The following is a 15,479-nucleotide window of genomic DNA, read 5'->3' as shown; positions in this document are numbered from 1 at the left end:
GATACAGACAGTTAGCAGGTTCAAGTCCTGCTAATAGTACAGGCATTATATGGGAAAGAAGGGGTCAACCTCCAACTAATTGCAAAAAACCCAAACTCAGCTGATTTGTACAAAAAGCTTTTGATTTGTATTACCTACAGTTCAAGAGTCATAGGCAAACTAAACTACACTGCAAAATCCTGAGTTCTATTTAACTAATGGACCCAAATGGTCCATTTGGCTCCATGTTTACACTCTCAGATTTACTGTCCAATTTGACTACTGGTGGTCCCAGACCTTTCTGGCGGCATAGGGTGACCCGTCGGGCCGTCACCCCATCCATGTTTGTTGATTTCAGGTTGCCATGGTTTCCAAAGCTGACAACATTTTTGGTGATGCAAGATCTGGGTAGCTCTGTATAAAAGAGACACCGAGCACAGGAAGAAGAGCTACGCGCAGGAGGTTTCCCAGGATCATTTCACATCATGGGGCTCATAATTTCGTCCATGTTCCTAAAGCTTTTTGGAAAGAAGCAGATGAGCATACTTATGCTTGGTTTGGATGCTGCTGGAAAAACCACCATCCTTTACAAAATGAAGCTTGGACAAATTATTAAGGCTATCCCAACCATTGGTTTTAACGTGGAGACCGTAGAGTACAAGAACATCTGCTTCACTGTGTGGGATGTGGGTGGTCAGGCCAAAATCCGACCTCTCTGGAGACAGTACTTCCAGAACACGCATGGTCTTATCTATGTTGTGGACAGCAATGACAGAGATAGAGTAGAAGAGTCTGCAGAGGAACTGGTCAGATTGTTGCAAGAGGGTGGCCTAAGTCAGGCAGTGCTGCTGGTATTCGCTAACAAACAGGACTTGCCTAATGCTATGCCAGTGAATGAACTATCATACAGGTTGGGCCTGCAGAGCTGTCGCAACAGAACATGGTACATCCAGGCTACCTGTGCTACCCAAGGTAAAGGTATATATGAGGGACTGGACTGGCTATCCAATGAGCTGACAAAACACTAGAGAGGAAGAGGACTGGAGTCGGCTGGAGCGATGGGTTATTTCAAGAATGCAACAAATGCAAACCTTTTTCCTTTTTATGTTGTTGCACCTAAAAGGGGTGAGCCCTTTAGAACAGTGCTCTTCTGCATGTTCTTTTGTGTCTGTGCGTCCACAGCTAAGCTGGCAAACCATTAGGCCCAAACCACACCAATGCAACTAGTTGCAACACAACAGTCATTGCAACTGCCATTGGGGACCAGTAAGACGCGGGAAGCGAACGCAGCTGAGACCCTGCAGATCATGTCTGTCTGTCTGTCTGTCCCGCTGTTACTGTATATGTGGACCTGGCCCCTTTTGTGCCCATATATGGAGCTGAGTGGACCTGGCCCCTTTTGTGCCCATATATGGAGTTGAGTGATTGCTGATGCAACACACTCCATATTTGGATAGCGGGACGGACACACGGACAGACAAGACAGACATGATCTGCTAGGTCTCATAGTAAGTGCTCACTGCGTTCGCAATCACTGTGTTCGCAATAATGGTTGCATGCAACATTGCAACAACTACTCGCAACCGTTTGGTTGCAAGGAGTTGCATGGCGAATCATTGGTGTGGTTTGGTTTGGGCCTTACACTGATCTTAGGCCTGTTTAGTAAATCAATCCCTGAATATGTTTCATAATTGTGAATATGTGTTTTTCACATTTTGTGAATTGACAATCTCTGATCCACCACCACTACTCCATATTTGAGCAACTCCGATGTCATTAATGCAACGTTGTGACCCTGTGAATCTCACAGGGGAGCCATGATGTTATTGGACCCCATCTCGTTTTACTAATTGTACATTGTAAGTTTCTCAGTTTGTTTGGTATAGAACACATGGGGTTTGGGCTCAGTTCCAAAGTCTTTTTTTCAACATTCTTCCCGTGATCCACTCACCAATAAAAATGTTTACATTTGCATAGTTTGACAGGGTCTATGCATCTCGAATGTACTTCCCAGGAAAATAAAGTTGGTACTGATCGTTCCAGTGACTTGAAAGATTATCCATGAACAAACAGACACAACTCACCTCCTGCATGTAGAAGAGCCATGCTATAAAAACAAAACGGCAGTGTATGCCTTCATGAGGCTACTATATGATGTCATCTATGGCGTTATCTATGCCATATTTGGGCATGGTTTCATCCCAATCCAATCCTTATTCACTTTTATTATTATAAAATATATAAATGTTGGGGGCCATTCTATTACGTCAGTAGCAATTCATGATAAACAGCAAATGCCTATATATGGAGTACCCTGATGTCGCATTTGATGACACAAGATTCTGTTTAAAAGAGACTTGTTCAATGGACAATCATTCATATTTTGTGGGTATCTTACAATAATATCTGTATACAGGAAACATATACGCACAAAGCATTATTGCCAAAATGGCAACTCCTATGGATGTTGATATGCCGAGTGGCACGAACAGCAGAGTCGGCAAGAAACCTTTTGAAGTGAAGAAATGGAATTCTGTGGCATTGTGGTCTTGGGACATTGTAGTGGACAACTGTGCTATCTGTCGCAATCACATCATGGATCTTTGTATTGAGTGCCAGGCCAACCAAGGCTCTAACACAAATGAGGAGTGCAAAGTTGCCTGGGGTGTTTGTAATCACGCTTTCCACTTCCACTGTATTTCTCGCTGGTTGAAGAACAGACAGGTGTGCCCTCTAGACAACCGGGAATGGGAATTTCAGAAGTATGGAAACTAACAAGGTCTTTGAAGATCTAAAGAACATGACTCAGATCCTGACACGACATCTATACGATGTCAGAATAAGCTGGTGAAACTGGCCCAGTCTGAAGGAATGAAAGATCAGTGGCTATGCAATGGGGCGGAAGAGCCCAGCATCCCTTGAATGTACCTGTTGTCTACAGAGCTGGTTCGAGCATGCATCTCGTTTCAGCATCTTCCAGGCTTCAATGAACTGTGGGAGAGTACCAGGAGGGAATTCCTGGATGTATTTTTTTCTTGTACTCTACCTCCATTCTTTTCTCATCTCACCAAAACAACATAATGGAGCGTTCATTAAAAAGTGAATTTCACCCACCATAAACCTGTAAAGGTTTAAGGTGGCTAGTGAACGAGGACCTGAAGACGAAGTGGGAGGAAAACGACATGAAGGAAGACAACTTAATATATGGCCAACTGATCATAACCTGCACCCCAATCAAACATAATGTTACTGGCTCCCAAAGGAAAGGAAAGGAAAGGAAACCTTCACAATAGTTGCCAGGCCAAAGATGCCACATCTGAGGAGACCACAGGTCTGAAATCAGGCTTTTTCACTTGTTTCACTGGGTGAAGACCAGAGAATTGACAAGGGAGTAAGGGACCATATATTTTTAATTTCAAGGACCCCCAATTTTATTTGCACTAGGTCATGGACTTTTTATCTCTGGGACCCCAATCTGCACTATAATTTTTTAACTCGGAGTGGGTCCAATTGGTTCCATTGGCACACCAGCTGAATATTAATGGCTGCTCAGGTGGTTATGATGAGCGCTTTTAGGGAAGTTAGGTTTTGTCCTGTAAGTGTCCATTTGGTTCCTAACTATCTGGAACACCCTCAATGACTCCACATTGAGAAACACTCCGATAGACAATAGAGAATGGGAGTTTAAGTCTTTATGAAGTATGGAAACTAACTGTGGACAACTTCACCTTCTCTGTGTCACCCCTATTGCTTTCCCCTCTATTTCAAACACTTTTTTTTAAAGATACGTTTGCAATTTTTGCGATGGATGAAGCTATCAAGAAATACAACCTAGGTTCTGACTCATAGTATGAAAGAGAGGACTCAAAATGTTTTCCTTGGTGGTTCCGGAATAGGAATTTCTTGTGTGAAACTTTTTTTTGCCAGGTGCTTGAAAAGCGCCTGGACTACATTGCTAGTACCTTGCTAGAACCAACAAAAGAATGTCGGAAATTAACAATTAACAGGTGCTTGTTGCACCTGACTGAGTCATTCCTGTTTAATGGAAAACTGTGATAAGTTAGTATGATTATGTAGTAAGTATGACTTGATTTGTCTTTAACTGTGGTGTCAACTAAGCTCCTTTTTGTTCTTAACTCTGCCCAGAAGAACGCCTATGGAACACAGGCCCCTCCAGTTGTATCCGTTGTCAGAGTATACTTGGTGCCCGTCCGTGACATCAGTACTATGAAGTAATTGCACAGACAAGTCATAGAGAGGTCTCCATATATGGGCATAAGGGACAGACAGGATCACACTTTTTGTGTCACTAAATATAATTTATTTCCATTTACCTTTTTCAAATTTCAATTTATAAAATCACACCCGTGTGAAGTGAGAGGCGCTATCTATCATACATCATCACATCCGGCAAATCACAATTCCTCAATTTTCTGTACATTGCTCAGCCAATCAAATCGCTCAGTCAATCATGGGGTACACACAAACACACAAAGCTGGGCATAGGAGGGGCCCCTCAAAAATCGGAAGTAAGTTATGGCCCGGACGGTAACCGTCTGGGCACCTAGGCTGCTCAGGTCCAGACAACTTCTCTTTGGGTCACGAGCTAAAAAGTCTGGGAAAAACTGTCCTACCTAGACCACCTTTACAATGTTTTGACAGATATTTATTTTGCAACATAATTGCAATTTCTAATCAATCAGAAAAACGTGGATTTTGAAAGTTTCTATTGAGAATGATGATGATGATGATGATACCTATATTATTAAACAATGTTTGTCCTCATTGAAAGTAGAGTTCAACGGGGACAAATAATTTACATTACTAACCACACGAGGGCGATATTGTGCTAAAAGTATCCACAGTATATTTCTATCTACCGGTATCTTTGAAAAAAAAAGAAAAAGAGAGATTGCAATTTAAATGCAATTATACAGAGCATTCTTTCATTGTGCGCGCGCGACACACTTTTATTTGATCAAAAGTAGATAATAAGTAGCTTTTTAGCAGCAGTGCGATGTGCAACCAACTAACCAATCAGAACGTGACTGTGCCTCCGCGCTATGGGATCTACACTTTACGTGCCCACCCACCAACAGCTCAGCTGCTGTGAGGTTAGCTCAGCTGTAAGTAAGATAATAGCTAGCAGACAGTAGTAGTAGCAGCAGCAAGACAGACGACGAGATCGACAAGGTTTTTGAAAGGAACAGACCAGCATCAGCAAGGAAGACAGAAAACAACCGATTGGATTCATTTCCAGCAAGAGAGCAGCAGCTAATGTCCATCTGTCATTAAAGCGAGAATTCACTTCAAACGAGAGCCAGTAGCGTAGCTAGGAGGAGTGTTAGCTCTTGTCTGGCTTTGAGCTAGCTCGGACAACTTTTAGACTGCTGGAGGAATTACTTTGAGTTTCTTTTTTTTTTACCGCTTGATTGCGAGGTTTATCATTCACCATGGGTTCACGGGCGTCCACATTACTCAGAGAAGAGGAAATTGAAGAAATCAAGAAGGAAACGGGCTGTAAGTTGAGCTCAGACTAATTGCTGGGTTGGTTTTGGGAGACACGGACGCCAAAACGCTTTGTGGTTAAACATTTCATGTCATTTTATCTCTGGGTTCAATGAACGTCATCTAATATAATGTATAACTGGCAACATACTTTTAGATGTCAAAATCATCAATCAATATGACATTGTTTGGAATCATCAATAGTCTGTTAATTAGTGCAACAATTTAGCTGAAAGTCTCAGTCTGTCATTAGTGTCATACAGTTACACAGTAACGACGTTTGAGTTGTGACCTGTCTGTCCGTCCCCTTGCAGTTTCTCACAGTCAGATCACACGTCTGTACAGTCGCTTCACCAGCCTTGATAAAGGTGAAAACGGAACCCTCAGGTAATTATACGTGTATTTATATGTATATATTTGTATTTTACAATTGTTATTGGCTAATGGAACACTTTACTAAGATTTCTGTCTCATTTGGGGCTAGCTCTAGTCCATTAGAGCTATGGACCAGAGCTAATTTGGGCACTTGGCATGACTATTCAACTGAAACTGAAGTAACAACTGCATGCATAATGTCTCTGCATGCATAATATATACAGAACAAGCAATAGGTGAAGAAATGGGTAATCATTGAATGTTTTTGAATTCCAAAGGTTATGAAAAAGTAGGATAACATCCCCACAAAATAACCAAGTGAAAAAGAGGGGAATGTGTCTCCCGTCTTTTAGACAACAATAGACTACACTACAATAATCAGAACAATGTTGCGCCCATTATTATTCCATTGTAAAAGAGAATACATGCCTTTACATGGCCACATCCGTTTATAGTGTTGTTACACAGCACCAGTTTTCTCAGATTGCATGTTTACACATAATAAACACAGGATCCCTGTGTCCTTGCACTGTAGCTTTTACTTGGGTTGTGTGCAGTCAGAAACCACCTGGCTTTGGATCCAAGGTGACTTGTTTTAATCATCAGTTGACACAACATTCACGTCCGAATATCTCATCCGCCAGATAGACTGTTGCATTGACGTACTATTATCATACAAAAACAGGTTCCAGAGGGAAACTCTTTCATTATGCAGGCGAGTCATCTCACTTGTTATAAAGCCTGGGTTACCTTTGTAACCGCTTTCCTGTAATGTTGAGTTTGATGTCTGGTTTCTGTGTCGAATTTAATAATAATACTGGCAAGTCACTGAGTTAACATATTTATCAATAATTAAACCTATTTTTAAGAGCTGTGGTGGTTATTTGCTGTGAGGGTTGGGTTGCACGCTTTGTATTCCTTTAAAATAAATTGTGAGCTCACTACCTCCATCCCTGATTCCTACAGTCGAGAAGATTTCCAAAGGATCCCGGAGTTGGCTATCAATCCTCTGGGAGACAGAATTATCAACGCCTTCTTCCCTGAGGGGTGAGTGTTCACTGTTGTTGGTCTGCTCTCAGCTGTATTCTTGTTTTTCCCTCAAGAGTACACATTATAGGCCTGAGTCACAATCACCACAAGATTGAGTGTCAAAACAGCAGTGTGTGTACATCAAACAGCAGTAGATGTGACCAGTAATGCATTGACTAATTAACAACATTCATAGTATAAAACCAAAAAGAGCTATCTGGTAAACAACAGTCCTAACTCAGGATTTGAAGTGTATTCTTTGGTTTAGTGCTTGTTTTGATATGTAGTCCCGCTTGTTTTTAACCAGAGCTTTTTTCCACATGTTATGATCCCAAAAAATCCAATGTGTAGGCGTCCTTGATTTTAGATGTGGTTTTTTAATGGTTACAGATATGTTTTTGCCTCAGGCTTGGTTTAGTTTTGGTTGGAAGCCGCTTGATCCTTCAGCAGAAGGGTCGGCACACTAAAGCCCTCATTGAAAGCAACTGCAGAATCTCAGCTTATTTGTGTTTTTCTTTGTATATCCAGAGATTAGCTGCAATTTGCAACTCTATATATTTTTATAATGTGGTGAATCTAGAGTTGCAATACCCTCCATTGACTCCCCACTGATCCAATTTGCGTTTGCGATCTGCTTGTCTTAAACGACGTTAAACTCACCAACATTGCAGCTGTAGTCCAAGCTTCAAATTATCCTCTTTCAATCTGCCTAGCTTGTTTTTCATAAAAATCCCCAAATGCTACTTTCTGTCAAGAAATTCTGTGCAAGTGATTCTTTTTTTAAGTGTTGGGAGTTTGGAAGCGCCGCTGCCTCCTGCATTATGTGCAAATGCGAAACAGATGGCATGCAGGGCCGTTCAGTGACTTACGACGAGTGCTTCCAAACTCCAGCACTTAGAAAAATAATCACTTGCACAGAAGTTCTTGACAGAAAGTAGCTCATAACATGTCTACGGTGGATTTTTATGAAAAACAAGCTCGGCAGATTGAAAGAGGATAATTCAAACTTGGACTACAGCTGCAATGTTGGTGAGTTTAACGTTGTTTAATACAAGCAGATCGCAAACGCAAATTGGATGAGTGGGGAGTCAATGGAGGGTATTGCAACTCTAGATTCACTACATTATAAAAAAATCACACCTGTGTGAACTGAGTGGTGCCATTTTCTCTCTCTCTCTCTCTCTCTCTCTCTCTCTCATATTAGCAGGCAACAGTGCAGCACTATCCCTCTCTCTGTTTCTGGCACAACAGCGCCCCTACTGGTACTCATTAAAGAAGAATTCCATACTAAAGGGCTTTCTTACCTTTCTTTGTAGTTGTTACGTCCCCACCAAAGAGGTCCAGGTGTTATTTTGTGCAAAAGCTCCTTAATGGCTATTTCCCCTACCATAAGCCCTACATGAATTGAATGGGGCTATGGGGTTTTGTGCTAATTCGCTTATTTCCATCGCTCATATATATATATTTTTTGTATATATCCTCTCTTCATAATGTAAATAATATCCCAAGCGGCACACTTTACTACTTATTTCGATGGAAATAAGCGAATTAGCACAACACCCCATAGCCCCATTCAATTTCCATTCAATGCAATTCATTGAGGGCTTATGGTAGGGGAAATAGCCAATAAGGAATTCTTGCCCAAAAAACACCTGGACCTCTTTGGTGGGGACGTCACAACTACAAAGAAAGGTAAAAAAGCCTTCTAGCATGGAATTCTCCTTTAAAGTCACATCGTCACATACATAGTCGCATTAACACCAACATTGCTGTTCCTTGGAGTGGTTGCACCACTCAAAAATCTAGAGTTGCAAATTGTGGCTAATCCAGAGATGTGCTGCAGTGTAGATACCCACCAACCCCTGTTTTTGTGAATAAGAAAATAATGCCAATAGTATAATTTAGATGGTAGATTCCTTTGAAACTTTAAATCCTTAAGATTTGTGAAAATCTTTTAATATATATATATATATATATGAGAGGGGGGGGGGGGGGGGGGGGGCGGATTGCACCACTCAGTTCACACGGGTGTGATTTCTTATAATTGTTTAACTCAAATCTTTGCTTCTGGGTATCTCTGGAACAAAAAAATTAAATAAAATTATTTTCTCTCTTTTAATTTGGCACTGAGCCTTTCCATTGGAAGTACTCTGTAGATTTCTCTATACCACTGAGTCACTGATGGATGTTTTTCATGAATCCAATTAAACAAAATGCATTTTCTAGCTACACAGAGAAGCTTATTAAGTAGCTTAGCCCTTCTAGGATCTAGCACCCCAAATTTGGATAGCAGCCCTAAAATTTTATTTTTTTATAAAACCCAATTGGAATCTTTGTTTTGACCATGCTACTTTGTCTTTCAGGGAGGACCAGGTGAACTTCAGGGGTTTCATGAGAACCCTGGCTCACTTCAGACCCATTGAGGACAATGAGAAGCATAAAGACCGAACTGACAGCGAGCCACTCAACAGCAGGACCAACAAGTTACTTTGTGAGTCTGAGCACTTTCAGTATGAGGGGGTGGATTTGAGACATTGGGGAAAATAACACCAGTTCCTGCAAAATACTGCAATACTTTTCCTGTACGATTGTATACTCCCACTGTTTCCCAACAATGTGTCGAAACCCATCTTTGGGTCGCGGACAAGTTTTTTTTTTTTTTTGGGTCGCAAGCAAAATATATTTTGTCCCCTTTTCCTACATTTACAGAAAATATTTTTAAATAAAATGAAAGGATCTAATCATTTCCTTTTTAATAAATAAAAAGGTGCTAGTTTGGGTCCTGGGCAAAAGTGTAATTTCACTTTGGCCTGTAACCCCATGGTAATACAAATTTCTGGCTTGCACCCACTATTGAGGCCTGCAGACGGTAAAACCTACTCTTAAAAATGTCTGTTCTCAGATTGCGTACAGACTTTAGTTCCGACACACCAAAGGTCCGACAGTCATTAAACCGGCAACCTAACCCTAACTGCAAGCACGACGCAACGTATGTCCTGGGTGACTGGTGATTTCTGCATGTCGGACTTTTGGTGCGTCTCGGATATGTTCAGAGACTGGCTGAAAAGTGAAAACCCTTTTTTGTTTTGTTGCCAGTTGCCTTCCGTCTGTACGACCTGGACAGGGATGACAAAATCTCTCGTGATGAGCTGTTACAGGTGAGAGGTTTGCTGAGAGCAAATGTTTGACATCACATGGGAATCTGTGTCATTCTGGATAACAGGATAGCCAAACACCATTATCCCCCCTTAATAACAGAATTGCCGTTTACACCATGATTACTCGTACGGGACCAAACGCTATTGTATAACATTCACTCCCTTCCAAAGTACTGTGTAGAGTATTTATCTGCTGTTAGAGAGAGGACTTTGACCCCTGATAATGTAATTTCTTAACCTTAACTACAGGTTGATTTGCCAGACAATCTAATATCCTGTATTTTAGCTTCCTCTCTGCTCTCTCCTCCCATGATGTTTTCTGTCCATCCATGAAGCCATCTTTGTTTCGGTGACATTGTGTGACCTGCAATTGCTTTAATCCCAGGGTTAAATTACTTGGTAGACGGATCTTGCTCTGCATCCAGCCCTGAGTAATGTGTTATTGTTCTATTTCAACCCAGTAAAAATGTCTTCCATATTGTAATCATTTTAAGTCCACTAGTCTAGTGTTTTACAAATTATGTTCAAATGCAAGCACTTACAGTATTCCATCATGTATAAAAAGTGACAATAGATCAAGTTTGCCAGAAGGTGTTTTACATTTTATATAATTTCTACAGGTCTTGCGTATGATGGTTGGTGTGAACATTTCAGATGAACAGCTAGGCAGCATTGCTGACAGGACCATCCAGGAAGCTGATCAGAACGGCGACAATTCAATTTCTTTTAATGAATTCATAAAGGTTAGTGGGCTAAAGGGCACCAGTTTAGAATTACCATTTCTTTCTATTAACCCTAGAACACTAAACGCCCACAATGGGCTTTTTCCCACAGGACCATTCTCGCATGTACCATGAACCAAAGGAGACATTCCCAGCTCTTTTATTAAGGAATATTTATAAAATAATACCCACTTTTTTCTAATCTAATTTATTTTGTGAAAAGAGTACCTCAAGTTGCCATGTATTTTTTATTTAATATTTTACATTGGGTAAAATATACCTGTGATTAGTGATGGTGTGACAAAAAGATGTTCAGTGTTCTACGGTTAAGATTTTGTCAAAATGTGGAAGATTTTATGTTTTATCCCACAATTTTGTAACCCCTTTTTTTTTTTACCCAGTGTCAATTATCTAATCCTGGGAGCTTGAGGAAAATCTAATTGATATAAAATATTAAAAGAACATGCTTCTTGCTGAAACGAAAAAGTAATTGATAGAATAATCGCTAAGAAAATTGATAGTTGCAGCCCTAATCACTGGAAAAACCTAAAATAAAATATTGACAATCGCATGCAACCTAATTTGTATTTATTTATTTAACCAGTAAAAACCACATTGAGACTGAAGTCTCTTTTACAAGGAGAACAGGAACGTCTAACGCAACCAATAAAGGCTAATATATCAAAACTAAGCAAAGAATTTTGCTAATAAACTAAAAAGCAAGAGAACCAATATTTGCTATACAGCAATGTTTGGGAAGTGTGCCTATGGCAATCCTTTTAAAGCTCTCTAGGGGAAACACAGAAGCCAGTTTGAGTCTCGTCTGTCCGTCCCAAGACCAGGGTCCAAAAAAAGCAAGGATTTTTTTTCCAGCCTCAGATTTTGTTGAGGGCATGACACACCCAAGCATTTGATCTGAGTTTGTAACGGGTTAATGAAATATTCTGTTTCAAGGCAAGCCCAGAAGTCGCATTATTGCAGTCCATGTAAGCTTATTCAGTGTCATGCTCTACACAAAACTGCCACCTAAAATCTCATGACTGTTATTGTTAGCTTGAATAGTGTCATTTTTATGCTTTTCTCAGGTATTGGAGAAGGTGGACGTGGAGCAGAAAATGAGCATCCGCTTCCTGCACTGAGGAATTGACCACTCTGAAAGGTGCTTTGCCATGCCAGTTGATATCAAGACCCAACCCTATTTCAACACTCAACGGGCCAGCTGCCATGGCCTGACCTACAGTACATGTTCTCTTGATCAAGCATTAGGTAGACGACGCCATACATCTCATTTGAGTTTCTGCCTTTGCACTGCTCCATAAACAAAGGGAAAAAGTTGCGTGCCTTGGGTTGTTTTATTATGCTGTCACAATGTAATTTTTTTCCATCCTCCCAGAAGTGGAACATTATTTATTTCTTTCTTTTTGTCTGCCAGTTAGTACCATCGCTCTTCTGCTATTCATAACATGAACAATGATTGATAGTATATCATGGTACGACCAGGCTTTTGCAATTGTAAATGGGTAAGCTGAGAAGGCATGGTCATGCTAATTTAAAGCTTACTCACACTATCCTCCTGAATATGGATATTTATCATGTGCTGCCTCATTGTCCATATATAAAATATGCAGATGTTGGAAGTACATTTTTAAAGCTGTAAATTATCAACTGCAAAAAGCATGTGTTTTATTGCAAGTAAGATCTAAGACTCCTCTCTGTCTTGTTGCATAGCAAGTCTCTGGCTTTTGAGGTTGTCCTCCTTTTTCCCTTAAGCATTCTCAAAGGACTTACTTCTGTTGTATTTTTTTTTATCCACTCAAGTGCCATGGGTTGTGGGTCTCCCCTCATAAAATATCACATAAAAGATACACAGGAAACCGATATTGTTTGTATGCTTGATCTTTCATATGGGTTAACCCAGCTACTGCCAAAAGATTGTAATTTCCCTGTTTTGGAATACAACATGAGTTTGACCATACCCCAAAGGCCTCTAACGCAACAATGCCAATTGGTGCATCATAAACCCATCGCCAACCCATTATATTTAATCCTGAATTAAATAGTACCATCGATCACAAAACTTTGCCAAATGATGAACTTCTACTGACAATTAATCATGTGGTTTAAAAACAACAAATCTGATTAGAACCATAGATTACTACCACCCCTGAAGCATAATAGGCGGACAGTGCTACCAGTTCCTGCCAACCAATCTCTGTAATCTGAAGGGGGAAAAAATAGCATGGTTGATAGATGATTATGTTTGAGAATTGAACAGCCATATACAGCCTATAGTCAAAAGGTCCTTCCCCCAAAATGTGACCTTTATAATTAAGCACAGGATGTCTCCATTTAACCCTGTAGACTAGTTGAAATTAGGCTATCAGTACAGAGGCTCAACAGCTAGTTCAGGATGGCATACAATATATCTATAACCCATGAAACAATGTTTATATCGATTATATATGCACTGCTTAGTATTTTGTCATGCTTTTATTTTTTCATCAAGTAAAGTCCCAGGTACTTGAGAGGATGTGATGCATTAAAATCTATTTTCTGTCTAGGCCAATGTATTTGACCAAAATGCAGACGTTTTGATTTTATTTTCTAATTAAGTTTGCTTAAAATCATTTCCATGAATACCTTTCAGCAACTGAATAATGGAAATACAACATGCCTGTTTTTATTAATGAAGATGAGATCATCAATCAGATAATTAAGATGTTTTATCATGTGATGGGAATTATCACAGGGATTTATGAATTTAATTTGAATAAATTGTGCCATGCGCTATGTAAACTGTTTCTTTGATTGAAAATAGGACTATGTGGGTTATATTTAAATTATCTGTATCAGCTAATGGATTTCCGAAAGACAAAAGTTGCCGTTTCACCAAATATTTTAGTATTATATTCATAATGCACTAAACTAAAGTGTGGATCAGAGCCAGGTTTCATGTATTTTCAAGTCAGGATGTCTGGATTCTAGTCCAGCAGTTAAAGCATGACATACACCAGTGATACTCAACCTCAGGCCCGCGGGCCACATCAGGCCCGCGGGACCATTATGACTGGCCCACCAATGAAAATCTAAAAAAAAGAAGAAAAAAAAATCTGGAAAATGAAATAAAAATAAATAAATCTGAATGAAGTTATCTTTAATTACATTATTATAAGTAATACTATTAGAGTTGTACTATTACTCGAACGAAAATAAAAGCTTGGGGGGGGGGGGGGGGGGAGATGCAATGCAAATGAAAGACATACTGTGTATCCCTATTCCCTGACATAATTTTATAGCTAAACGGACAGAATTCTATTTTATTTGAATGATGAAACCCAGCTGCCATTAATAGTTGGAAATGGAAATGGAAATTGCGGAAATTGTAATTGCGGAAATGGTGGAAATGGAAATTGCGGAAATTGCGGAAATGGAAATTGCGGAAATGGAAATTGCGGAAATGGTAATTGCGGAAATTGCTCTTCACTTATAGCTATCTATTTTCAGGTAGATTGTTTTATTTTACTCAGTCAGCCATATCACTACTGAAATATCATATCAGCCATATCACACACATGACAAAGGTCATAGCTGGGTAATCTATTTTCAGGCAAATTGTGTTTATTGTATTTTATTTTACTCAGCCATAACAATTTATTTTCTGTTAACCAACTTGCTGGCTGGCAGGCAGGCAGACAGCTACTCATAGACAGACAGACAGACAGACAGCTACTCATGGACAATTGGACAGGCAGGAAGGCAGACAGCTACTCATAGACAGACAGACAGCTACTCATAGACAATTGGGCAGGCAGGCAGACAGCTACTCATAGACAGACAGACAGCTACTCATGGACAATTGGACAGGCAGGAAGGCAGACAGCTACTCATAGACAGGCAGACAGACAGCTACTCATGGACAATTAGGCAGGCAGGTAGACAGCTACTCATAGACAGGCAGACAGACAGCTACTCATGGACAATTAGGCAGGCAGGCAGACAGCTACTCAGACAGGCAGACAGACAGCTACTCATGGACAATTGGACAGGCAGGCAGGCAGACAGACAGCTACTCATAGACAGGCAGGCAGACAGCTACTCATAGACAGGCAGACAGTAAGACAGCTACTCATTGACAGACAGACAAATAACTACTCATGGACAGACAGACAGGCAGGCAAAGAGCTACTCATGTTATGTTATTATGTTATTATAACAGCTACTCATGTTATGTGAAATAATTTGTGCAGTTATGGAAACATCTCTTTGTGTTTATGCAAGAAAATGTAACACATTTATTTATTTACATATTGTGTGCATGCACATTGTACTTTGATACATTTTGCGAAAATAAAACAATTGAAAGAGAGAAGTTATCAAGTATCATTAATGTCGTAATTTTATCTACTGGCCCCTGGCCCCTTGCCATTTTTGTAATGTGGCCCACAGGTACATCTATTTGAGTATCCCTGACATACACTACAGTCAGGTGAGAAGGCATGTGCGTCATCCTTCTACCATAATGGAAAGGGGGTACAAGCACATGGCCGTTTATCCGTTCGCCGCCTTCTACCAAACTACTCCGTTAATATCTCTCCATGTAATGCACAAAAAATCCTGTTAATCCTGTTAATTTATTAACAGTTTGCAGAATTACAGTACGTATAGCACAAGCACAACTCAATACAATTCAAGCACAACTCAATACAAA

The 15,479-nt window shown here is 40.1% G+C and overlaps 3 protein-coding genes across 3 annotated transcripts; all 3 read left to right on the top strand.

Moving 5' to 3' along the window:
* Positions 1-464: 464 nt before the first annotated feature.
* LOC308329299 (ADP-ribosylation factor 4-like) lies at positions 465-1,007 on the top strand (the record flags this gene model as incomplete). Its single annotated transcript, XM_080783539.1, has 1 exon — positions 465-1,007. The coding sequence occupies one exon, from the start codon at positions 465-467 to the stop codon at positions 1,005-1,007; it is 543 nt and encodes a 180-aa protein (XP_080639665.1).
* A 1,420-nt stretch (positions 1,008-2,427) lies between these two features.
* Positions 2,428-2,754, top strand: LOC308329821 (E3 ubiquitin-protein ligase RBX1-like; the record flags this gene model as incomplete). Its single annotated transcript, XM_080784323.1, has 1 exon — positions 2,428-2,754. One exon carries the CDS (start codon positions 2,428-2,430, stop codon positions 2,752-2,754), a length of 327 nt encoding a protein of 108 aa, XP_080640449.1.
* Positions 2,755-5,092: 2,338 nt separating this feature from the next.
* On the top strand, positions 5,093-13,567 carry LOC308329453 (calcineurin B homologous protein 1). Its single transcript, XM_080783762.1, has 7 exons — positions 5,093-5,499; positions 5,802-5,874; positions 6,829-6,909; positions 9,255-9,382; positions 9,988-10,049; positions 10,670-10,792; positions 11,857-13,567. The coding sequence occupies exons 1-7, from the start codon at positions 5,433-5,435 to the stop codon at positions 11,908-11,910; spliced, it is 588 nt and encodes a 195-aa protein (XP_080639888.1). The 5' UTR covers positions 5,093-5,432; the 3' UTR covers positions 11,911-13,567.
* Positions 13,568-15,479: the final 1,912 nt, after the last annotated feature.

The sequence above is a fragment of the Protomyctophum bolini genome (assembly GCF_963924005.1).
Source record: "Protomyctophum bolini genome assembly, chromosome: 15".
Taxonomy (NCBI): domain Eukaryota; kingdom Metazoa; phylum Chordata; class Actinopteri; order Myctophiformes; family Myctophidae; genus Protomyctophum; species Protomyctophum bolini.
This window is presented reverse-complemented; position numbering and strand designations above follow the sequence as displayed.